General features: G+C 41.7%; 1 protein-coding gene across 4 annotated transcripts in view; it reads left to right on the top strand.

The window, feature by feature from the left end:
• Nucleotides 1-20995, top strand: part of HHAT (hedgehog acyltransferase) — a 151506-nt gene extending 130511 nt beyond the window's left edge. For 3 of the 4 annotated variants that reach the window (XM_042051432.1, XM_042051433.1, XM_042051428.1), the window contains one exon: nucleotides 18715-20995. In XM_042051432.1, the coding sequence (XP_041907366.1) occupies nucleotides 18715-18806 (92 nt within the window). In that variant the 3' untranslated portion in view covers nucleotides 18807-20995. The remainder of the gene's footprint in view (nucleotides 1-18714) is intronic. The other variant, XM_042051430.1, reaches the window with a different exon arrangement.
• The last annotated feature ends 3491 nt before the right edge of the window (nucleotides 20996-24486 follow it).

Below are 24486 nucleotides of genomic sequence, written 5' to 3'. Positions count from 1 at the left end.
AAAACCTCAAAAGCCTGGAGCTGCTCATTTAAGAGAGTCTGATGGTGATTGCTCCTGCCACCTCCAGAGATCTTTTAAAGTGGAAAGAAGATTAGAAAGATCAGAGGGTAAAAATTAGGTTTTAATGGCAATTCCAAGAGCATGTTGGAAAGGTAGATCAGAGGCGCTCTGTTGTTTCTAGCTGAATTGTGTGTTTTGCACACAGAATGAAGGGAAAGCTGGGTTCACAATACTGTGTGTGGTTGGTTTTTCAAGGCTGTCCAGTCTCCTCCACTGCTATTTCCTAATCAGTGACTGATTCATATGATAAAGAAAACTCCAAAGAGGCTGCAGATTTCGGTTCTTGAAGAATTTTTTGGGGTTTTTTTTTCCAAATCAGAAGTACCTCAAACACCTGAAATGTACTCACTAAGGCAAAACCTCGTGTACAGTTGAGTTGATTCCTAAATGGCCAGGAAAGTCAAGGAGTGAGACTTCAAATGCGTCTCACTGACTCAGTGCGTCCTGCTTAGGCATCCTGGGAGAGCCTTCCCTTTTGCCATATGAAAAAAGTTACCAGACCTTTTAGAAACCAGTGTCTTTCAAATCTACTCCAGTGGGATGAGCTCAAGGAGAACTGTGAGCAGTTTTCCCACCTACTAGTTAAAGACAGGTAGTGAATAAGAACTGAGAGGCAGAATAACTTTGAAATATGTTTAACCTAAATACTTCTATACATTTGAACCCTAAGCACTTACTCATGCTGAAATAAGACTGCATACTCCTTAATTTTTTCCAACAGTGATATTAGAAAACTGAAGAATAACATTAACATTTCTGTATTAAAATAATCCTTAAAAAAATCTTGAATTGATGTATTAGTATGGTTAGGAGCACCTCACATTTTTTGCTACAATACCATTAATTGTTTATTTGCTTTTTGGGTTTTTTTAAATTTAGTTTTTATTTCTCCTTTCCCTCAGGCCAATTCCTAGAAGAAATTACTCAGACAAAACACTTCAGGCATCTCCAAGTGTGGGGCTGAAGTGCATACAGCCAGATTGGCAGGTGTTTTTGAAAGGCTAGAGGCAAAACTTGACATTTGGCTAGAGATGAGGAAAAGGAGAAGGGAAGTATGGGGAGGACTTCAGATTTGTGTCCCAGAGGTGAGGAACAATTGCCTCTGTCAGCATTTGGCTTTTCATCATATGGGAATTGACCACTCTTTTCTTACTCAGAAATTCCTGCTGAAGTTAACAAGGACAGTTTTGTTCTTTTGATATGTAAATGTTATTTAAATTATTTATGGAGTCTGATCTGAAACTGTGTCAGGATGCAGGACAGAGCCTGGTGTATGCTGTGACTTCTTTGCATGCTTCTGTCTTGCTTGTTAGTGCTTGCAGGTCATGCACTGTGGTCTAGGCAGAGATGCAGCCTGGAGCAGACACCACTGCACTTCCCTAGGAGCTGAACTGGACTATACAGGTGACTCTGACTTTGTCCTGTTCTCTCTCTGGTTTTGTGGAAGAAGAAGTCTTTGCCTGGGGGGCACACATTGCTGGTCTGCTCACATCCTGTGCTTAGTGGTCGACTTTGCTCATGAGGGTGAGAATTAATGGTAAAAGAGCATGCAGCAGAGCTTGGCAGGTTTTGGAGAAGAGCAGTGGCGATGGCAAAAGGGTGACATGGTTTCCATTCACAGAATGATTCTGCAGATAGGTAAGTTTGTAGCTGAAAGGCAACAAAATGCTGCAGTGAGAAAGTCAATAGATGGAGAAATTACAGCAAAATTTGTTCAAGTGAAATTTGCAGATTCAGAGCAGACACAATCTTTTGTTTTCTAAATGCTTTTCATGAAAGTTAGAATAGGAACACTTTCCAGAAGTCTGGTAGGTATTTGTTAAAAAATTAATTTTACAGAAGTATTTTGATCTGTCTATGCAAAATTGTGTCTTCTTTTTTTCACTGAAGTTGACAAAAAGATGTTTATTTTCCTGTCCTCTACTCCCAACTGTTTTACTAGAGAGATACATAATTTTAACACTCAAGTGTTGCTATTCATTAAGATACTGAATTTACTCATTTTCTTAGATGGGACAGTGTGAGGAATAATTTGGATGGTGGGGCAGGGGAGGATTGTGAGAGAAGGTCCTGTCAGGTATTCATAAATGTGAAGTACCAGAATAACTGTTGCAAGCAAATAGTGTATTTCCAAGGTGAGGTAGGCATCAATATTTCAGCTACTTTCAAGCCAAGTCCCTCCAATTACTGAGTGCTCAGCTCCCAGCTGAGTTGCTCGGCGTGGTTGTCACTGTACAACAGAGAGCATCATACCCTGGCAACCCAGTCCTATTTCCTTTAAAACTGGTAGCAAAATCCCCACTATTTTGTCAGTACCAGATTGAAATGTCTGAATCTTCTTTTGTCAGGTAAACTCATTTTCTAAAAAGACCAAAGGATTTAAATCTGAGCCTTATTATGTCATATGAAAATTTTAGTAGGAGCTTATCCTAGATATGTTAAACCTTCCATTTACTGCAGTCGGCCTTGTTTCTTTCACATACACTTTCATAGCCTTAGAAAGCACCATCAAGGTGTTGTTTTCAAGAAACCTTCTCCAAGCTGTGAGGCTGTCTCACAAAAAGCTAATTTGGGTAAGCTGCATGCTGAATTTTACACAGCCTGCTTTCAGTACACTTGCTGCTTTGTGCTGGCCTGAAGATCTGTCACCTGACTCCAAAAATGAGTCCAAGTTTTGTCACATCAACTCTCTGCAGGAAGTTGGTGTTTTCAGCTATTGAGCTGCTTCAGCTTGTGTAGTGGCAGTTGTGTCTTTTATCCCATAAACAGTTCAATGCCAACCTTTTATTCTGGGTCATGCTGCAAAACAAAGCAAACAAAGAAAAAGGAGCCCAAAGTTATTTTTTACTTGATAGCAGCATGCCAGTGCTTCCTGAGGGACATTACTAACAGCTCCCCTTGGTGTAAGGGACAGAGGCCCTGGTTAGAGGGAGAGCTGTTGTATTTAATTATGTGTGTAATTAAGCTCTGGTCCATGCATTTAGGAGAGGTTATCCCTGAGGGATGCAAAGTAACCAAGATGCCAAATTTCTTAAAGACTAATGGCCTCCTAAAGAGTGTCTCCCAAAGGTCTGGGATTCCTTTGGAGGACCACTTTTCAAGGAGGCTAAAACCATGAAGGGATTTCTGCCAGAACCTAGCTGATGCTTGGTTCTGTGTTCTCACTTCGTATGGTGGGGCCACACCTATGCAGAGGGCACCTTTGCAAGTACAGGAATGCCCAGAGGCTGCACCACCAGGCCATCTCACATGAATCCATGCCTTGTACTATTTCAGTAAAGCTCTTCCTTGGGTTGAAACAGCATATAATGGCATGAATAAGCTTGTAACTTTTACCAGAAAAATTACGTACAACAGAGATTGAACCTTTTTGTACTGTTATCTGTGTGCAGCCTAGTCATAAGGGACACAGAGTTTTGCTAGGGCATTTGATGCCATCTTTCTGCTTTATACTGAACATAAATGCTGTCCCAATCACAGCAACCACAGTTAAAGGTCTTTTCTAGTAGTAGCAAGATGATTCTGTTGTTTCTAAGACATCCTTTCCAATGAGCCTGATGGTGACACTATCATGCAGCTCTGTGCACATCTCTGTATGAGTTAAACTTTTAATGGTGCATTAAACATTAAATTTGCATTAACCTGATAATGCAAATTTTACATCTTGGTACTCTTTCTGAAAAAAAAATTAAATAGCACCTGTCTTTATTTTAGTAAAACCTCTGTTGCACTTAGCAGAAGTGCTCAAAAATGTTGAGCAAAATTGCTCAAAAGTGTCCCAAAACACCTGTCCTTATAAACCTGGTTTGTCAAAAATTATCACTCTTGAAGAGAGAGCAAATGAGCATGGTTTCTTCTCCCAGCTTCATTTGAATCTGCTTTGGTCACTTTAAGGTTACAGTAGATTGCCAGGTTTCTGAGCAGAAAAATATGGCAATAGATGTGTGTATCCTCTTGTTGACCTGTATTGTATTTTTGACCTAACCATTTGAAGAATTTTGTGATTCCAGTTGCTTTACAAGTCACAAAGGGAAACAAAGAGAAGTAGTAAGTCAGTAGCAGAACTGGGAGTAGATTTTGGCTCTTGTGCCTGATGTCAGTCAGAAGAAATTCACATTCATTCCTCCTTGTGGTGTGCTTTTCCACAGCTTTCCAAATTCTTTGGAGTTTGTGAATGGAACTCAATAAGCACAGAATGATGAGCAAGACATGGTCATGAAGCAGAAACAGTGTTAGATCCTTTCAGTGCATTGGTTTTTGTGCTTCTTGAGCTGACAGTAAAGTCTTGTGTGGCAACAGTGCATGAAAAATCCACAAAAGGGATTGCCATGAGCTAGTGATGTCTCAATTTGTTTGACCTATGCCAGGTTTAGAAAGGTCAAGTCCTTATTAAAAAAGTCCTGATCACTCACTAATGTGAAGGTGTCACCATTTCATTGGGATAAGCATTGCAGATCTGTCTCCCACTGAAGCTGGCTCCTGCAGTGCAGTCAAACACACAAGGTTTGTATCGTACTTCTTTTTTAAGTAACAGTATTGCTGATGAAAGGTTGTGAGATGAGGACAGGAGAAGCTAGGAGATAAGAGTCAGCATTTACTTGCTTTGACAGTCAGTCTAGAAGAATTGTCAAAATGTATCTTGTGAGATGAAACAGCTCTTTTGGTTCCATCCCCCTTTCTTCCCTCCAGGATTGTCTGTCTTAGTGTGTCTGCCATGCATAGGTTAGGGGTCCTTTATGATGCTCTTATTTTTATTTGTGTGGTTTTTTTCTTCCTCTGAAAATCTACTCTCACCTTTACTGCCCACTGTTCAGGTAATGTGAAGTAGTGAGATGTTCTTCCCATGGTCTGGGCTCTTGATGTCTCCTGGGGAATGCTAAAGACAATCTGGAAGCATCTGTAAGGATGTAGTTTCTGCCAGTTGTGTGCCATACTGGAGAGTCTGATTTACTTCACGCAGTTGCTGGATAGAAACCAAGTGTAGTCTGTGGAGCAGGGAGAGGACCTCTCTCTTCCATTCTGCTGCAGGAGGGTGTGCAAGATGTGAGGTTACAGAAAATCCTGGGGTGTTCATGTAGTGACTCTAACTGAGCCACAGAGCAGCTTCCAAAGGAGGCAAAGAGCTGAGCATCAGGGCAGCTCCAGAGGGAGCCTCCAGCTGAAGCTTCCTGGGAAGAAGCATGTTTCCCTTGGGGAATCTAGTCCAATATAATTACTACCCCATCAAATGCAATATGCATTGTTGCTACAACATGGTGTGCAGGTGCTGCTATGAGCATGGCTACTGACAAAGTCAAAAAACAAAGGAGACCTGTCACAGACCCAGATGTCACATCTTAGAATGCTGAGTCTTCAGCATGATTCTGAAAAAATAAGGAGTGTTTTGGGATTTTTTTGTCTTGCTTGCACTTTGCACTTTCTGTATCTTCCCAGTGTCTGTGGTGTTACATAAAGTAGGTATGATTTTATCTCAGTGCAGGCACAGTGGTGTAACCAACTGCATGGGTCTGCCTGCAGTAACCTTCCTGCACTTGTGTTACAAGAGTGAGTGCTGACCCATCAGCTCTCTTGAAACTGAGACCATGGCAGTGCTGTGCTTGGCCAAGGACACACAGTTCATGAGCGTTTTAATCACTGAAGTTAATTACATCAAGACCTTGTATTACATGTAGTACTTTGACAAATTTGTACTGGGTTTGAGATGACACAAATTACTTCCATGACAGTTCATAGATGATTCCAAATTAATGTATAGTCTGATTAGATCTCCATTAATCAAAGACAGTGGTTATTTTGTTGAAAATGTTAACATTTACTTAAGACTTTTTACAGAACTTTTCTACCGTCATTTGAGTTCTGCAGGAGTAATTTAATTAATAATTCAATTCAGCTTTATGTACTGCTGCCTTCATCAAAGAAGTTGGCTACTGACAGCACTTGTGTTTAATATTCTGTTAAGCCTGATTGAGATACAAGATTAAGTCCACTTATATCGCCAAGAGGAAGGCAATAAAATTTTTCAACATTAATGAGATGACAGCTATAATTAAGCTGCTGGTCAACCTGTGCCAAGCTTACAGGTCCTCACTGTAGACTATCTTAAGTGTTCAGACTGAAACAAAACTAGCATCATTAGCTCTGAAAGAAGGCTCAAAAGACTGGACCTGTTTTCATCTGGTAAAGGCCACCCTAGTTAGTCCTAACTTGATATTACAGATTGATCATGTTGGGGGGTCTCTTTTGCCACATGACCTTTGGTATCCATTCTGCACATATGGGATCCATCTATACACCAAAGGCACGAGGCAAGCTGAGCTGGCTGTTGTCCCTGCTGAGGCACGCTCAAGTTCTTGTGTTGACATACAAGCTTTCTTTGCTTTTGTGACTAAAACCAGCCAATTCAGATTTGAAAAAATATATTGTTATTGAATCTTTCTTACAGTCTACTTTTCTAAAAAAAAGTCTTTTTTTAACAAGAGTACTTGAATGTTTTAGTCTCTCATAACGTACTTGATTAAGATAATTTATCATCTAAGGTAGCATATAGTCCCCATTGCCCATATTCTAAGTGGACTGCTAGATCAGTATTGATGAGCCGAGGAAGCCTCTTATGTCTTCTTTTTCAGTGAAGAGATAATTTTTTTTTTAATCTGTGAGTTTGATTCTTGCTTCCCATCTTTTTTGTTGCTGTTTCCCTAGTTGGGTTCTCAGTTCCCTAGTTGCGTTCTCTTCCTTTTTACTGGAGATGGACTTGATCACTTAAACACTTTAGTTTTTCATAGTCTTTGTCTAGAGTGATGCCAGTGCATTTGAGTCACCCTTCTGCTTTTGTCTTTCTTTGTACTTCCAGTTATTGTGTTTAAGGCCTCTAGTAGCAGATCAAAATGGAGACACAAATGGTGCCACAGCTTCTCAAGTATTCTACCCAGCAATTATATCATCTGTTGTAGTTTGGGTTAGGATTTAAAACAAATTAAGCTACATCACTCTCTGCAGAATAAAAGAATAGTTTATTATTATGTAAGCCATAGAAGATACAGGGACTTCAGCAAAAGAGAAGGTAGGAATGTTAGTAAATTGGTAACGACCTTGGTCCATCTGCCAGGGTAATTTTTCTGCCTTGGTAATTGAAATGTATTCAAATGTGATTGAAAGGTCATAAAGAATGCAAGTCAAAGACTTAAGCACAGTTTCTGATCAAAACATTAAGTATTGTCTTTGACTTTTATGAACGGCTGAAGGACTCTGCCAAATGGTAAGTTTCGCTTATTTAATCAGGCTTCTTTGTTACGACAAACTTTCACTGCAGCTGAGCTCTTCACTTGAGGCCAGTACTCACTGAAACACTGAAGGACAGATGAAGGTCTTTTATCCATAGTTGTCTTGCAGTTCTGCAGAAAAGTGAACACTGAGGCAAATCCCAGCGCAAAGTAATTCTTCAAAAGGGAAAAAGGGCTTATCAAGAGCAGTTTTGACCCATATGATGAATACAGTGTGAGCAGATGTGAAGGGTGCTAAAACTTGTGCTGGAAAATATGATCCAGAAACCAGAACTTTCAAAATCTATCCTGGGTGTGCCAGTGTCTATTCAAAAGATTCTTTTGAAAGGAATTAGTAAGATGGTAGATGGTGGCTGGACAACCAGATTGTGCATTTAAGATTTTCAAATAGGGAAAAGAACCAGTAAAACAGACTGATACTTTTCTTTTTAAATGTCCCTTTCCTGTGCAAAAATCAGCTGCATTCAGTGACCATGCATAAAATTTTAAAAGCTCTTCCATTCTATTTCATCCAGAATATTTACTTCAGTATGAGGCATTGATTTTTAGTAATAATTCATATAAAACCAGTAGAAGAGCCAACTGAAAATAAAGGAGAAGGGAAGAAAATGAACCCTCTGTCCTCTCTGTTAGGTATGCTAATTATTGCCAAAGAAATTGGCATTACTCTCCTTGTCAAGATCAGGAGTGATACAGCCTTCAGAAGAAAAACAGCCTATTTCAGCAGGGTGAGCTATATACCTCTGCCCCCATCCCTGCAAAAAAAAAAAAAAAAAAAAAAAAAAAGACAATATTTTGGTTCTTCTCCAGATAATTAGGGTAAATTGTGGACACACTGCACTCTATCCTTCTTCAGCGCTGGCTTTGCCCATGCCCAGCCAGCCTCAGTAGCCACCATGCTCTCTCGATTGGGCATCTTGGTATTTTAGTTTAAAAATGATGATGTGAGGAAGTGTTGTTTTGACATGTAGTGATTATAAGCAAAGATATTTGATCACGGTCTGGGCCTGCTTGAGATGCAGCATTCATTGATTAGCCCACATGTATCTGTAAAATGACTAATCCATGTAGCCACACCATTGCACATGAACTGTGGTCTGAAATCAGATCAGATCCAGCTCTGTTCTATTGGATCCACTGAGCTGATGTGAGGGTGCCTGGATTAGTTAATTATTCTGGTTGTGTGGCTGATCCCATAAAGGCAGCGCTCACCACACGCTGGGGAGAGATTTGCAGAGATGATTGTTTAGCAGAGACTGTACATATGGAAATTTGTTCTCATTTCTTCCTTTGTGCTATCCCATTTACAAATGAAAATGACTGCTTCATAGCCAGTTCTCATTATATTTCTCTCCCATGAGATGTGAAATTAGCACTAGGAGAAATCCCATGAAAGTTGGGACTGCAGCCCAGTTTCTGCCGTCAAGGCTGCCCCACCAGGAGGGGGGAGCAGGGAGTCAGTGAGGCTGGCAGGATCCTGCCCTTTCCAGCACATCTTAGCCAGGGACAGAAGAAGAAGAGGAAACTAGTTGAGCAGAACAGAGTTCTGCCCACTCTCACCTTCGGAGATGTGTGGGTATACACTGGTTTTGAGCAAGATGTATATATTGGCATTATTGACAGTCATGTTAAAAGATTTGCAGCACTGCTTTTATTACACTGAATAGCAGAGCCCACGTGCAACAGAGAATGTAACAGCTGTGCATCAGATCATGCTCCTTCCTAATTTGATGTGGAAAGATTATATCTCATTGCACTAAACTGCACTTTGTTAAATAAGGCAATTTAAATATAGGCAAAACTTTCTGGCAAGGCATAGTAATTCTATGACTTTGTTTTATGTAATGGAAAGGTTTTTTCCTTCCAGAAAAGGGAATATGCTGGTAAAGATACAACAGTTTTAAAAGATGGGGGCTTATGAGATGTTCTGCAGTTGCAGACTTGTTTCTGTACATGGCCAGTGCAGCCATCTTTCCTGAAAGGAACATTGTGAGTGATCCCCTTCAGCGGCTGCTCAGGAAGCTTGCTTAAAACAGGGAAGCAAGGAGAACAGCTAGGCTGTTACAAGATTTAATCTTTCCATGTGCATTCCTCTAAGCCAGCTACAAGGCAAAGAAGGGTTGTATCCATCAGTGTCAGCTTGGGTTGATGGAATGGTTTTGATCTCTGTGACCGCACCGGTAGGTAACTGATTCAGATTTGTGCTCGTCAGACCTCCTTCCCTTGGCTGGCTGCTTGCTGGCTGCTTACTGGCCTGAGATCAGATCCCAGGAAAGCAGAGCAGGGCTTAGGAAATGAGATCACTGTCCTTGGAAGTGCTGGTAGATTTTGCGTGGTGATACAGCTGCCTGGGTATTTCTAATCTGTGTTTTCTGACACAAACGATGAATGGTTTACCAGCTTTTGCTTCAGATGACCTCTGTGCTTACACAGCTCACCCAGGTAGGCCTGTATTTTCAGGTACTCTCTGGTTGTGTTGCCTAGTTAACACAGAAAGCAGGGAATAAGGCATTCCCTCCCCAACTCAAAAGCAGATGTACTCTTGAAATCCAGAATGTTTTTTCTGAGAATATACAAGCAAATTGTCTAATTTTGTCCTTGAAGTCAATTAAATATTGACATTATTCAAGGAATTTTAAATTAGTTTTTTCCTTTGTTTCAAGTGGTCTTGATGATGGACCAACACAGACTTGTTTTCCCCCAAAATTAAAATTAATTTAGTCTTATCCACAAACTATCTGTAATTGAACTATTTTACTGATAATTCTTCTATTTAGTTGCTATGATTCTATGGGCTGCAGCAGGGTCAGGTCAGCTTGTGCAGCTGAAAAGTGAAGCAATTGTTCCATCAAAAACTGGTCTACTGAGGTCAATCTGGTATGGCCCTTTTGCTCCAGATAACTTGTGTGCAACACTTCCATTTCATGGGATATGCCACCAGTGGGATGGGGATTGTTTGTTGTCAGGGTTTTCTGTTGGCTCATGGCTACCTTCAACTACCCCTGTGCTTCCAGGGCTGCCTCCCTAAGTCTGCATCAGCTCTTTTCTTTGCCCTTTGGTGACACTGTGAAAACAAGACTCAAGCAGAAGGGGAGTAACTTCATACAGCCTGAGACCAGCAGTGTTCAAAATCCCTTAGTCCTGCATCGATTGCTATGGCTCAGTAAACGACTGCAAGATTGCCTGGTTACCTTATCTGGGCGCTTCCATCCCTCAAGATATTTGTATTTGTGCTAAGTGAGAACCCAGCTCAATGACCCCACTTGTAGTGCTAGCTTTACACTGATATAGCAATTATCAAAATGCAGTGTTCACGTAAATTAACATTGTGCTCTCAGCCCTTCTCTTACTGCATTAAACTCTAGCAGTTAATATAGTTTTTATCCACGGAGCATTTCAGGTACGAGAGCTCTGTGATAAGGAGTTGTAGTTTGTTTGTTGCTAGCGTAGCTGGTTGTAAATACTTGTTAAATTTGTCACACTGTCTGCTTTTTTTCTTATTCTTAATGCTGTGAAGAAACAAGACAGCACCATGGAATAGCTGCAATGGTCTTGGAATGTAAATGGTTTTGAAGATGACAAGGAAAAATGGCAGATTAAAAAATGGGTTGCAGGTAGGAAGGGGACTGTGAATAATTAATCCTTAAATCATTCTTCATATTTAAAAATTAATTATTTTATGGTCATTTAGGCATCTTATATTCATGACCATTTCAGGGTACCTTAGCCAGCGATCACATTGGGGAAATAAATTATAGTGCTCCACCTTTTTACCCAAATGTTTGCTTACTGGTGATTGATGGCATGTGTCTGAACCCCTGGTTTAAATCCTCTTCTTTTGTGAGTGTTTAGCCTTGATTTCTCAAGAGCTCCCTAGTACTAAAAGGCAAGAGAAGGAGCTTCACTGTATGTGAAAAGCCTGACACACAAACCTAAATCCAAGAACCCCAGTTAGACTGGTAGATAAATCTTCCTGAAATTTGAAACTCTAGTAGATGGGAAGTTAATTCACCTTTCTACTCAGCATGTCTTTCTATATATAACATGGGCATCTCTCTGCTCAGTGAGAGGCAGATGCTCACCTCAGGATCCTGCTAGGCAACAGCAGTGTTCCCAGCTCTGCCTTTGGGATGTTCATGTTGTCCTGGGCAGTTAACTCTTCATTCTCCTGTTTCATCTTAAAACTGTAACAAAAGGAGGCTCCTGGCTCTGGTGTTTTCATTGGTGTATATAACACTCAGCAGATAATTACGACTGAAAACTGCCCTAAAATCTTTGCAAGTCTCATCTTTAGGTGCTTGTTCACACCATGCAGTTCTGTTGGGAATACCTGAGTAGACATTTAATGATAAATACAGTGTTGTCCTAAGCCAGATACATTACTCTAAAATGTTTTCTTTGCAGAACGCTTCATAGAGGTAGCTCTTTTGCCTTGCTTCTGGGTGAAGATGCATCTTTGTTTACAATAATGCTTTTAGAAGCTTTTGTCTCCATACTAAAAATAAATGAGCATTAAGATTTCGTATTTTGTGGGCTTTGATTTCATATTAGCTGTGTGTAGCTCTCAAGACATGAGAGGAGAGGGAAGATTTACAGATTCAACCCTTCATACTCTGAAAACTAAAGCTGGTTGGTTGGGGTATTTTTCCTTTCCCATTAGCAGTTTTGGCAGGAAAATTCCAACAGGCAGTTTTCATCAGTCTTCCATACTGTTAATTCAAATTCAGCAGTAGCACGAATATGCTTCTTTTGATTTTAGTTGAACTACTCCAGAGTCAACTTGATATGCATGAGGCCACAATTACTGCCTAAAATATCAGGCTTTTTTCCACTGACTAGCTCTGCTGGGAAAACTACTAGAGGGTGAAGATTTATTTTAAAACATGAAGCAGAAGGCATAACTCCTGTGAAATTTTTTTGTGCTTTTTACAAGGGTTAGAAGTAAAAATGCTTAGGGTAGGATAGTATCACAAAAACACTCCAAGAAATATAGAGTGAAGTTATCCTGCTCGTATCATGTGATACATACAGGGGAAATAACTCTTTTTGTCTACGTTGTGCAGCATCTGGAGAGCTGGTAGTGGTCATGGTTAGTTAGCATTAAATGAGGTTCTAGCTCCAAAGACAAAACAGAGAATCCATGCAGGCAGGCGTATCCTGTATGGATACCTGCATCCACAGAGCAGTTGCCAGCAAATAGCACAACGTGATGGTTGTGGGGGTTTTTGTGTTTTGTTTTGTTTTTCTTTCATATACATACTTAGTGCAATGAAAATAGTGTTGGCACCACCACTGAATTGTGTTGAGGGGTGCTTCATAAAAGCTATAGGATGGGCCAATCTATTGAGCTCTACCTGTGAATTTATTTATTTGCAGCTTATCTAATTAACAGGAAAAAGTGTGATCAGCAACCTTAGCCCTGACATAGGTTAAGTTGATACCTTGTTGCTTAAGAAAGTCTTTGTCAGCACACAACTTCCTTCAGCGCCATCAAGCATAAAAGTAAAATGATTTTAGCTATGGTGAAGCCTGGTTCCATGCACAGTAAGAACACAGGAAAGCCACAACTTTTGTGACCTCTGTCTACTAAATCCAACCTGTTTGCATTATGAGAACACTAAGAGGCTTTGGCTTTTTGCTTTCAGTAATGCTGATCTGAATGAGTTGTGGTCATCCTGTGTTGCGGCTGATGGTCTTGGACTGTTATGTCTCCATTTTCAGTTTCTCACAGCAGTGATAAGTACTCAGAAAGCCTCAGATGTAAGCATTCTTCAGGATGATAATGATTTAAAATTCACGTAAGTAGACTACTATGTTCTACATTTGTTAGTGCCTTTTGCTGGAAACTGCTTCATGTCTACCGAAGAGGAAGATTTTGTGGTTACTGCCAGTGTACCTGGCTGAGGTTCAGGTCTAGACCTGGAAGCTTAGAATTTTGTCCTTCTTGGTCATGTTTCCAGATGCTGCATGGGACCGATCTGAGTTATCCTTTGAGCATTTCCCTGGGTTTCCTTTGAAATACTACCTATTGTACAGTAATACTTTTTATTAATATTTGGACCTTTTCCACACCCACCAGCTAAAGTGTCTTCAGTGCCTGGAAATCTATAGGAATAGGTCAGGTCAGCCTTACCTAATCTGCCAAGCTGGTTCCCCTTGGCTGAGCTCCTCTGCTCCCAAGCTGCACAATGGATGGAGGGGAAAACTGTGGGAGCTGTTAGCTGGGGGCTCATAATGGGACATGGTGGTATCTTGAATTTACAGACCCTGTGACTCTGTGTGCTGCTTTCTGTGGGGTGGGAGGATGGGACTTGGAGGGCTGTGTGTTTGTAGAATTTATTGCCTGTCCTTTGACACGTGTGCAATGTGGAGTCTGAAAGTAGCCGCAAAAAAACCTGCTCTGAATCAGGCTAGGGCTTTGCTATAACACAGCTGAAAAGAGACAGAGTTTTCTTTTCCAAATATCTGAGGACTAATTGGGTATCAAACTGCGCCATGTTTGTAACACATGCTGTGTGACATTCCCTGCTGTAGTGGTCAGACAGGTCCACCTGGAAGTGACAAAAAGACATTAAATTAAAATTAAAAAGTGCAGAGTTTATCTAGCCCAGCCTTTGAAGATGCTTCAAATGTTGGGCTAGATAATAGGCGTCTTTCAAGAGATCTTTAGTTTGGAATGTGTTCTTTTTTCTGAAAAAGTGGTAGTTTTACTGATCCTCTAAGTATGTTAGTAATTGTAGGTAAGAGACGTCTTGGCCTCAAATGCTGGTTTGCTTTGGCTTTTTATTATGCTTGGCAGACTGGTGCCTGTTCTTCCTCCTTCCCACCATTGTGTCTCTTTAATTCCACTTTACAGAGGAGTTGCTGCAGTGTCTTGTCACATTTGAACTTTTGTTTAAGAATAAATTTTCCTGAGTGCTAAGCCTTACAGCAACTTAGGTACTTCCAAATCAGAGTAGATGCATGCTCCTGAAGCCAAGCTTTTCAGGGAGATTACTTCTTCTGACTTCAATTGATTTAATAACTACTCTGCACTTGAAGACTTCTGAGGACTGTGCAGCCAAGGCACAGCTAAAAATAATGTTCAGGTCCAAGAGCCACTAAGGCAGTTTTGGAAAATGCAAAATGTAACTGCAGCCCCTTTCTCTTACACCTCACAGGTTGGAAGGAACAAAGGACTGTTTCCTAGCATTTTGATGATGATTGAAACCTGCCCAAAACATTGCCAGTGTGATTCTTTTTCATTACTGTGAGTGATGAGGAAATTTGAAAGAGCTTCTTTCTGGATACATGATTAAATGTTGGTTCAAATGATTTGAACTGAGGTTATAGGGATATAACTGGTCTTTTAAGAGCTGTGATCCAGACTGTTACTTTTTAATTGAAAGCTTAGTTTTACACCACTCCTGTCAAAATCCAGAATGTGTTAGAAACATGACCTTTTCTAGTAGTTTTCAAAGTATCCAGAAATACTTTGGAATGAGGGATAGGAAGTTGAAAGAAAGGAGTAACTCCAAAAGCTGTTCCTGTAGCAGCAAGTTTGTATCAATTCTATCTTGATGGTGTAATGAAGACAAGTCTCCTGCTCTTTAGGCTAAAAGCTGGGTACATAATATACCAAAATGTGGTTTTAACCAGCAAGACTCCTAGAAAGTCCACGAGCTCTGTTGGACAGAGCAGTGCCTCAGGACTAGCTGGACCTGAAGACTTCTCTGGAAGGAGGTTGTGTGATAGATGGATCAAGTGCTGCTGCTACCTCTCTACAAAATTTGCACTCCTCCTCACAAAGGAGCTCGTGTTTGATGTTTTGTGGAGCAGCATACCTCACCATAAGCAGAGAATTTGGTTGTGATTCTCACCCAGTGTTCTTTTGTTAAAAGTAATATCCAGCTGTCTTAGAAGACATTTGTGCAGACATTTGTGTAAAGCTCACAAATATTGCTGGATTTTCAAAGAGCATATGAATTAGTCCTTGTATCTACAAATAGCATATGTTAATGAATACATTCATCTTCCTGTGAAAAAAAATTATGAAAATCTGAGTAGTCCCATGAAACTTGGCCTTCAAGCCCAAAATCAAATTACTGAAACCAGTCAAGAAACTGTAAGATTTAAGGCGGTATGTGACATGGTTTTGAATAGACAGACTTAATTCAGTCATTTCCTAACAGCCTAGTGCTTGATCTGAAACCAATAATGTTTTAAAGAGCACATTCTATGTATGACTTCATAGAGAGACTGATCTAGAATGCAGACATGTACCCTTCCAAGCAGAGTTTGGAGAGTGGTACAGTATAGGTGAGGGTGCAGTGGTTTAGGGGGATAAGGCAAAGCTGAGGAGTCACCAAAAAGGAGAGCCCTCTGAATGGTGTCTGAGAGTAGGAGCAGAATGAGAGTCAGCGAAAGGCCTGAGGGACAAACGTACCTTACAATGCTGGCCCAGGGTAAAAGGAGGACATTTCCTTGGAACTGTGGATCCGAGGCCATTGGTACTGTTTGGTTGCTTGGGTTTACAAGGAGAAACTGTGGAAGCCAGAAGAAGGCTCCTGTGACCTTGCCTTGTGAGAGAGCAGCTTGTGCTGCTGTTTGATTGTGGAGGTCAGCGACAAGGAAAACGCATGCTGGGCAGAATTTGAAATTGCACCCTTGCTGCATTAGCATTACTTCAGGTGTCCTTCCCTACATCATCACCTTCTGGAGACCAAGTTCTTCAGACTTTTCAATAACCTTATGGTATATCCAGTCCTAAAATGGAAGAGATGAGTGAAAACAGTTTAAAGGTCCCCTGCTTGCTTCAGGCTGTCCTTGGGCTGCTTCTCAAGTGTGGATGTACCTGTGCAAATCTGCCTTCAGTGGGCTGGAGCTAATCTGGGATTGCCAAGGAGCAGAGCATGATGCCTTTGAAGCAAAGGCATGCATTTCCCCACACCCACCCACCAGCACTACACATGGTTCCAGTATGGCAAGAAAGGGCGAGGCATAGGTGCCCCTTTACCCCTGCTTGGAGCTGCCTCCTACCTGAGCAGCAAGAAATGCTTTGGGATTTGTGCAGCACCTCCTACAAGAACTGTAGCAAGACTGAATTTTTAAAAATCCCCTTTTCCTTTGCCCATATTGGGGTCACTTCGTCTTCCCCCTTCCTTCTCACCTTCATTAGGTCAGGAGGAGATGATGTGCTGAATGCCGCCCCTGACACCCGTTACTGTACAGGATAGACTCCCTGCATTCCAGGAGGATTACCACAAACCTGATTATAGTGGCTAAAAAACCTGTGAACCCAGGTTCTGGGCACTATGGAGGAATCCTACTGGAAGCCTAAGACATCTAGAAAAGATGTCCAGTGCATAGCTATGTGTTCTGACAGGATCTCTATACACTGCTTGAGGAGAGCAAGCAAGTCAAACTACGGTTGGCACATTTTCTGTGTGCCAGAGCTTTACAGTATTTAAAAATGCAAAACATGTAACTAGCAAATTTCCAAAGTGCCCCTAAAACAGAAGAACAATTCTAGACTCAGTCCTTTTTTAATTTTCTGGCTCAGTCTGTATAAAGCAGCCGCCACAATATTGCTGCCAGAAGAGGTATGTTTTTATTACATCTATTGACATACTTTCACATGCAATTTTAGCAGAGACAAAGCACAGCTGGGCTTTAGCTTGCTGTTGAAGGTGAAACCTAATCTGCAGTAGCCTAATTTCACTGAAATAAAAACAAGACTTTTATGGTTAAAAATCCCTTTGGAGGTACCTCAGCAAATTCATTTTGTGAAACAAATAATTAAACAAAAGTATAATTTGGCTTCAGGGGGTTGTGAAGACAAGGGATTAATATTTGTAAATGTCTCCATGAAAATCAGTCAGGTTACAGGACTGGATTTCAACACAAAGCAAGGCTAGAATAATTAGAGGTTCATGAAACAAACCCAGCTATTCATAGCAGGGGGAAGCAACTTTTTCTGAACCTGTCCCAGGATGAAGTGTGACAGTGCCCAGCTCTTGGGGCACAGAGGAAGGATCCCAGCACATGCCATCCCCAGAAGTGCAGGACTGAGTCTGGGGCTGTGAGTTCTGCTGAGTTCTGGTATTGAGCCAAGGCTCAGCTGGATGTGAGCACAATTTAACTGTCCCCTGGCTGGAATTAGCTTGGAGCCTGGACAAAGCCAGCCTGCAAAGCACCTTGTAAATATACCTTCAGAAAGAGCTCTTCCTGCAGAGTATCATGTTGTGCAGAGGTTACAGCTTCTCTCCATCCCTTCTTCCAGGCCAATCTCATGTCTGCCAGCAGGTTCCTTTAGACTGGAGTTTTCCCCAAGAGGGGCAGCTTTTCTTTCAGAAGCAGGTGTTGGTAGTTCAAGGACAGCATGCAGAAAACCAGTCATGCACATAACCAAAATTTTTATGTCAACAAAAAAGCCATTGAAAAAACCCACGAACATCTTTCTCTGTGTCCTCTTTCCCCAGCCAACACACACTGAAAAACATCAGGGCCTAGCGCTGAGGATTTCAACCTGTAAGATCTGAATTTCATACATTCTAAAGAAAGGAGGAGAATGGACAAAGGGAACAGAGGTGTCAGGAAAGGTATCAAAGAAAGCAAAACCATTTACTTGATTACAGATTTTTCGAATTATTTACAACTCCACTGGAAAGCAACAGACCTTTTGGCTTGTGACCTCCTGCTTACTGCTGTTTGCTGTGATAAGTTCAAGTGAAAAGATGGTGACTTTTGCGTGAAAGAATTTGTAATATTAATGAAACATCATTTCCCCAGCAAAGGTTTTATATATTGGAAGAGTCTTTTTAGTTAAAAAATAGCCTGGGCATCAGGCAAATCAGGCAGAGAGGTCTGTCTGTTCTTCACTGACACATATTAGCTGTTGGTGGGCTGAAGAGGGGTGCATCAGGCTTTACACCAAGCTGCAGGATATCCAAAACAATCTTAATGAGAGATTACCCCAGACTCCTTTTGCAGAACAGGTAACTGGACTAGTTCAGATTTTTAATAATCTTCATTGTGGCTATGCATCCCTTTGTGCCTAGGGAGTACCATAGCCAGCTTAAAGCATCAGGGTTCATTGGGGCAATCTGCTTGATAGACAAACCCACTACAAAGGAGAGGATCAAAACAGACCTTTGTAATTCGACAGGAATAAATCTGGTCCAATTCCCTGACCCCCCCTGCCAGGGGGTCAGGCAACCCTGAAGCTTAGACAATTTTCCTTTTCAAATTTTGTGGGTTGACTCTACTTACTTATGAGACTGAACTGCTAATAAAATTAATTGGAAGCATCATAAGTTGGTCTTCCCAAGAGTATTTCTACTTGAAGCAGTCATTAATTATTCTGACTGGTATTGTCTGTCTTTTCTATTTATAGGCTGGCCATGGGCAACCCTGACTGTTCTTGGGTTCCTGTACTGCTATTCTCATGTTGGAATTGAGTGGGAGCAGAAGTGCGCGGCGCATTAGGAATGATACAAACAATTATTCTTAAGGCAGGTTAATGGTTTTTCTACACTGGATATTCTGTCTGCATAAGGGTGAGCCAGACCAAGTCTTCAGTCCAGGTATTAAAACCAAAAGCTATTTAATTGATTCTGGATTGCAAATGCAGGAATTGAACTGCAGAAACACTGATGGCCTACGGCCGGGAATGGGGAGAAATTATGAAGCATTTGGAATTATGTTATTTTTGTAAAACAGCATCTCTGTGACTCTATGTACATTAGAAGTGTACATCTCAGAACAGGTATTTTATATATGTTGAGGATTTTTTTCATGTTTTGCAGCCACTTTTGAGATACTGAAGAAAAAAAAAAATTCTACCTTGGAGAATTCAAAAAGCCCAATCTCTCACAGTTGGTGTCTGGGGGCATGTAGGGCTGTGCCCTGCACTTACACTGCTCCATGAAGGGCATGATGCTCATCAGTTCTTCCTGATTGCTTTCTGATATAAGCTAGAACATTTTGTATTCTCACTGACCAGAGTAGTTCTGCCTTAAGCTACTTTTCCACCTACTGTAGCAAAGTCTGCTTTTTCTTTTTAAAGTCTTCATTTAAAATTTTGCCTTTAAAATAACACTTTTTTGGTAACCTTAGAAATGGTTTTGTTTCTTTAAAAAGAGAGAGTAGGGAGGCAGGTCTTTTCTTAAGGAACAGCTTTCCTTTTTAATCAAATATGCTCTTAAAGCTCCTTGGGCTTTAAGCGCTGTCTGCCTTGTCTTAGAGCTAAAGCATAAAATACTACCTTTATTTTGGGGCTAATACCACCTTCAGACTGTTCAGTCTGCCTCTTGTATTGTTACAAAAGGAGATATCCCCAGTCTGGGTGAATGGTAAATCTGTTCAGTCTGCTTCATTCTCTGGTGTCCAGGCAATCAGCTCCTGCAATATATTGCAGACACCCTAGGAGGAACTTTTCAAGACCTTTAGGAAAAAACAGAAAGGTCCAATACCAAATTAGCTGGAGCTCCATGTCCTCTGCCCACAGCCAGACCTGTTACAGCAGCATCTTTGCCCAAAGATTGTGTTGTCCAGAGCTGGGAAGGTCATGCCTGCAGGTGTCCATGTTGCAGGAGTGCTTCAGCACACGCTGCTTTCTGAGGGAAGGGGAGATCCTTCCCCTGTCTGGTGCTGTGGGTGTCTGGTACACTGTTCTGTTTTAAACTGATATTGAAGAGCAGCCAGAAGACCTTTAGTCTTTCTAAAGTTAGACATTCTCCCTAGGCATGGTCAAAAGGCCACGAGTTCTGGAGAGGACTTCTTCCAAAAGCAGCTTCCTTCACCCAAAGCATGTCAAAACTTGTTCCATGCCCCTGGCAGACCTTTCAGCCTGTTTGGAGTTAGTATCCTACTGTCCATCACTCCTGCAGCTTCAGCCAAGTCTGATACAACTTATCCCTTCAACAAGGAATTCAGTTCCTGAGAAAAATAAGCAGAAATTCAGTCTTCTGCTTATTGCCTGCATTTCTGATGTCTCTGCTGCTCACAACTATGGCAGCCTTCTTGTACCCTCCATTTATTCCTGAAGAAATAAGGGCAGAGGCTTCAGCTCTCTATCCATGCAGAGAAAAGCCCATCTCTTTCTGTTTCAAAGCCTTTCTTGTTGAGTGCCCCGGCTCTCCTGCCTTGAGAATGTCATGATTTCCCCTGGAAGCCAGTTCTAGGAGACACCATGGCCTGTTGAAAATAACTTACCTTGAGTGCTGCCTGGCCAGAAACATGGCCCTCCTGACTGGCTGAATGATGATTGCAGGGATTCTCTCAGCCACAGAGTATATGGCTTTAAGCCTCTGAATTTATTAACGGAATCTGAGATTGGCCTCCATTTTGAGGCAGCACTGAGATAAGGGCAAGAATTTTCTCAAACTTTGCAATTAAGTGGAATTAGCATTAGAGCAAAAAGTCATGAATCTGTTCTTCAGTCTTATTGATTACCATTATTACATGAACCAAGGAGCTGCTGAGTGATTGGATTCCAATTTGTATGCATGCAGAACTTCTGGGTCCAATATGGAAATGACTCTGAAGGTCATATAGAGATGCTTATTTCAGAACTAAATTGTTTTCTATTTTTTTTTCAGTGCTTTATATATCTTTCATAATTTTGTACATTTTTCTGTTTCTATGAATAAAGCTGAAATGGACTGTTGGCTTGAGAACTGTGTCTTGGAAAACTATAGCCTTGTGTAAGAAAAATAAGTGCTCCACTGTGGTGGAGAAACACTAATATTCACTGAAAGCCTGCAGGATGGGCACAATGCAAACTGGTCACTTTTATCTCTGCTGTGCACTGCATGCAACATGCATTCCCTAGTGGTGTGAGTTTAAAAAGCAAATAAGCCTTTCGTAGCTGGGTTAAGGAGAAACTTCCGCATGTGAAGCTTCTGAGAGGAGCAGCATGCACATAAGATTATGCTTCCCACTCACACAGTTCCTTCTCAGTCCTGCTTATACAGCAGCTGTCAGCATGGGGCATGTTCAGTCAGACAACACACAGCTCTATGCCTGAAGCACTTCAAACTTGCCACTGAGTTACACCTTCAGCTTGAAGACAACATTCCTCAGCACGGCCTGAGAAGAGACTCATCATGTGGCACCTGATCTAATTGTGTGGTAGCCCAAAGTGGCATCCTCCAAGCAAGGCCTCTGTGACAGCCCTAGAGAGGTGGGAGTCTGCAGAGACCTGGAAGAGACTGGAGTAGCCGTGCCACTTGCCAGAGGAAAAAAATAGGAGGGGTGTGTGAGAGACTTCCAAACCCTGAGAAAAAGCTAGCTAAGGGGTGTAGGAAACAGGTGACAAAGACAGACATGGCCAAAGTAAGTAAAAGTAAAGATGCTGGCCATTTTGGAACCAAAGGGAGCACTTCTAGTAGGGGCAGGGGGAACAGCAGACAACAACTAGTACTGCTCATAGACCCTCAAAGTCACAAAAGTGCAGTGACCAGAAAAAACCCCCAAGATGGTGGCTCTGAAATTGAGCTGGACAGCTACATGATGGCTACTGACAACAAGAGTTCACAAGTGATTTTGAAAAGCTGCCTAAGTGACTAGCAAGCATAGTGTGTAGTGATATCTGGCTTTAATGGTCACCACAGAGCTGTAGTAAAGTCTCTTGCACACACAGACACACATCTCCTTGCTCTAGCCCCTCCTTGGCTAGCAGAGCCCTTGTCATTACTGGGTAAGATTATGCTAAGTGGCTCTTTCTTTAATTCTGCATTGATTAGAGGGTGAGAAAGGCTTCGCTCACCTATCCCTTTCACATCTGAGAGCTAAAAGCAGCTTAGTTGGAATAGCCAGCTTACCACATGTCAAAAGAAAACCAGCTTAACTGTGAAAACCTGCAGCAATTTTGTTATTAGTCACAGCAATAACGCAGGGCCTGTCCTTTCTCTTGCACACCCACTTAATTTCCTTCGTCACCACTAACCCTTGAGCCGATCACAGTTTGCACTTGCTGAGGGGGGAGGCTTTCCTTCCTCTGGCTTGGTGGCAGGATTGTCCTCAAGGAGCTGTGAAGAGCGAGGAGATTGCTATGCATGGTCTGTCACAACTTCTCCTCACGGTGCTTTATAGTTTCCCCCCTTCCACAAATAGTGCAGCCCATTACTGCTTTCCAAAATAACTCCCAGCACACAGCCACTTGTTAGTTAAGGCATATATTTTAATGCAGTAGGGACAGCTGAAATACTGCTTGATGCAAAGCCTGTGTGAAGAATGCTGTGCCTGTTACACCTTTGAGGAAGAGGGGAAATCTGCATTACAATAGATCATTTCTTGTGTTATGGGACATCTGAGATCAACCCTCTCTGGTGGGTCCCCATGGATGCCTAGGGGTGTTCTGTGCACATGCACTGAATTTGACAATCCAGCCAGGAGCTGCTTGTGGAGTGGTCCCTCTGTTAGTTGCATGTAAAAGGAAGATAAAATGAAGACCACTTCGGTGTTTTTTAATTTTCTGCTTCATGCAAATGCAATCACATCCAACACAGGTCCTGCCAGAGCATCTGAGTCCCAGCTGTCTGTGGCACCAGTCACCTACGCCTGACCTATGGATGGACAATGTGGCTCAGACATCCCCAGCCCGGGGGACAAGCACTGGCAAGCTTGAGAGGCTTTCACAGATGCCACCAATGCCCAGGAGGACAGGAAAAGGAAAATTCTAATGGATATGACACACTTTAGACACTGCACAGGAGCTGACACTCCTGGACAGGAGCGTCAAGGCTCAACTTTGAGGCAGCCTCAGCACCGCTCCCTTTAGTTCCCACAAGCTTTAGCAACCTAAGTGAACTGCTCCAAGAGGAAAAAGGTGTGTGCACTCTGTACCCAGTAGAGATAATGCCAGGATTAAAACTATGTTCAAAAATCTCCTCATTCCTTATGCTGGGAATCACAAAGATCTGGGTGAGAACAAGTCAGGCTACCATCAGGATCTAACAGGCAAATTTTGACCACAAACTAGGCTGCACCACCTTTCTTAATATCCAGGGGCAGCTCAATGTGTAAATAGCCTTAGGCAGCAGCGTATCAGCACCTTTCAGGAATAGAACAAATTAAATGGCCTACCTGTGGCCTGTGCCTTCTCCAGCAATGGTCAGCCTGCAGGTAACAGAAATGCATTCTAGCCACAGGGATTTAAGAAAAGCTTTATATATGGTTGGGTAGCTGAAGTGAATCATTGCAGACAGGTGCATCAGCCAGCCACTGAAAAATTAAAGTCTACTGAAGAAGTGGCACAGAAATATAACTTCAGTTATGACCTGAGACATTTAAATTGTATTGGCACTCCCTCTAAAGCTGATCTTTCTTGACAAAATTAATTAATTTTTATGGACCATAGCATTTTCATCCCTGCACTAGTGCATTTGAGTTTCCGAAATTAGGTGGCAAAAATAGAAGAACTGGAAATGATACTAGAAGACCAGAAACAGCTACACTGTTTGTAAGGTAATTAAAAGGCAAGTCAGTGAAAAAATTAAGGTCCAATTGATTTTTTTTTTTCAGATTGCTGCTGGAAGGGTTGAGGTTGCTTTAGGGACTCAGGTATGCGGGAGGATTACCTTATAGTAAGTCACAGTTCAGAGATAAAAATGAGCATTTATGAGACAGTTCTTGAAGTGATGGTACTGCTAATTTATAGTTATGTGTTTCTTTACTCTTGTGGTAATAGTTTTGTGCCGAGGCAGTAATTCATTATGAAATTACAGGCTAATAACTTCCATTTGGTTATATATTTGCTCCAGGCCACTTCAGTGGCCTCTCCACTGCCTTTCCCCAGCTCTTGGCATCCTGTCTCAAGGCTACCCTTGGATCCAACTCTGTTGACGCACACTTCACACACCACTGCTGGTGCCATCTGCCCAACCATCACTCAGGTTATTCTTCTCAGAGTTCCTCAATTTGATCAAATCCTGCCAAACATCACTTGGTAAAAATAAGAGACCTACAGAGGGTCCTGCTTGCCTTGAACAGTTATGCCAATAACCACTGACAGCATGAACAACTTGGATATGGCATGAACAACTTGGCAAGTTTGGTATGAGCCCTGACATAAGTGTAAGGCTTTAAAAACCATGACAGCCATTCAAAATAAAATAGCACACTGCTTTTGGAGTACTTGGGGCTCTGAACTTGGGGGCTCTTA

This window comes from Corvus kubaryi, unplaced genomic scaffold (assembly GCF_017639235.1).
Source record: "Corvus kubaryi isolate FWS band 111438036 unplaced genomic scaffold, C.kubaryi_AGA036_p1.0 76, whole genome shotgun sequence".
Classification (NCBI taxonomy): domain Eukaryota; kingdom Metazoa; phylum Chordata; class Aves; order Passeriformes; family Corvidae; genus Corvus; species Corvus kubaryi.
This window is presented reverse-complemented; position numbering and strand designations above follow the sequence as displayed.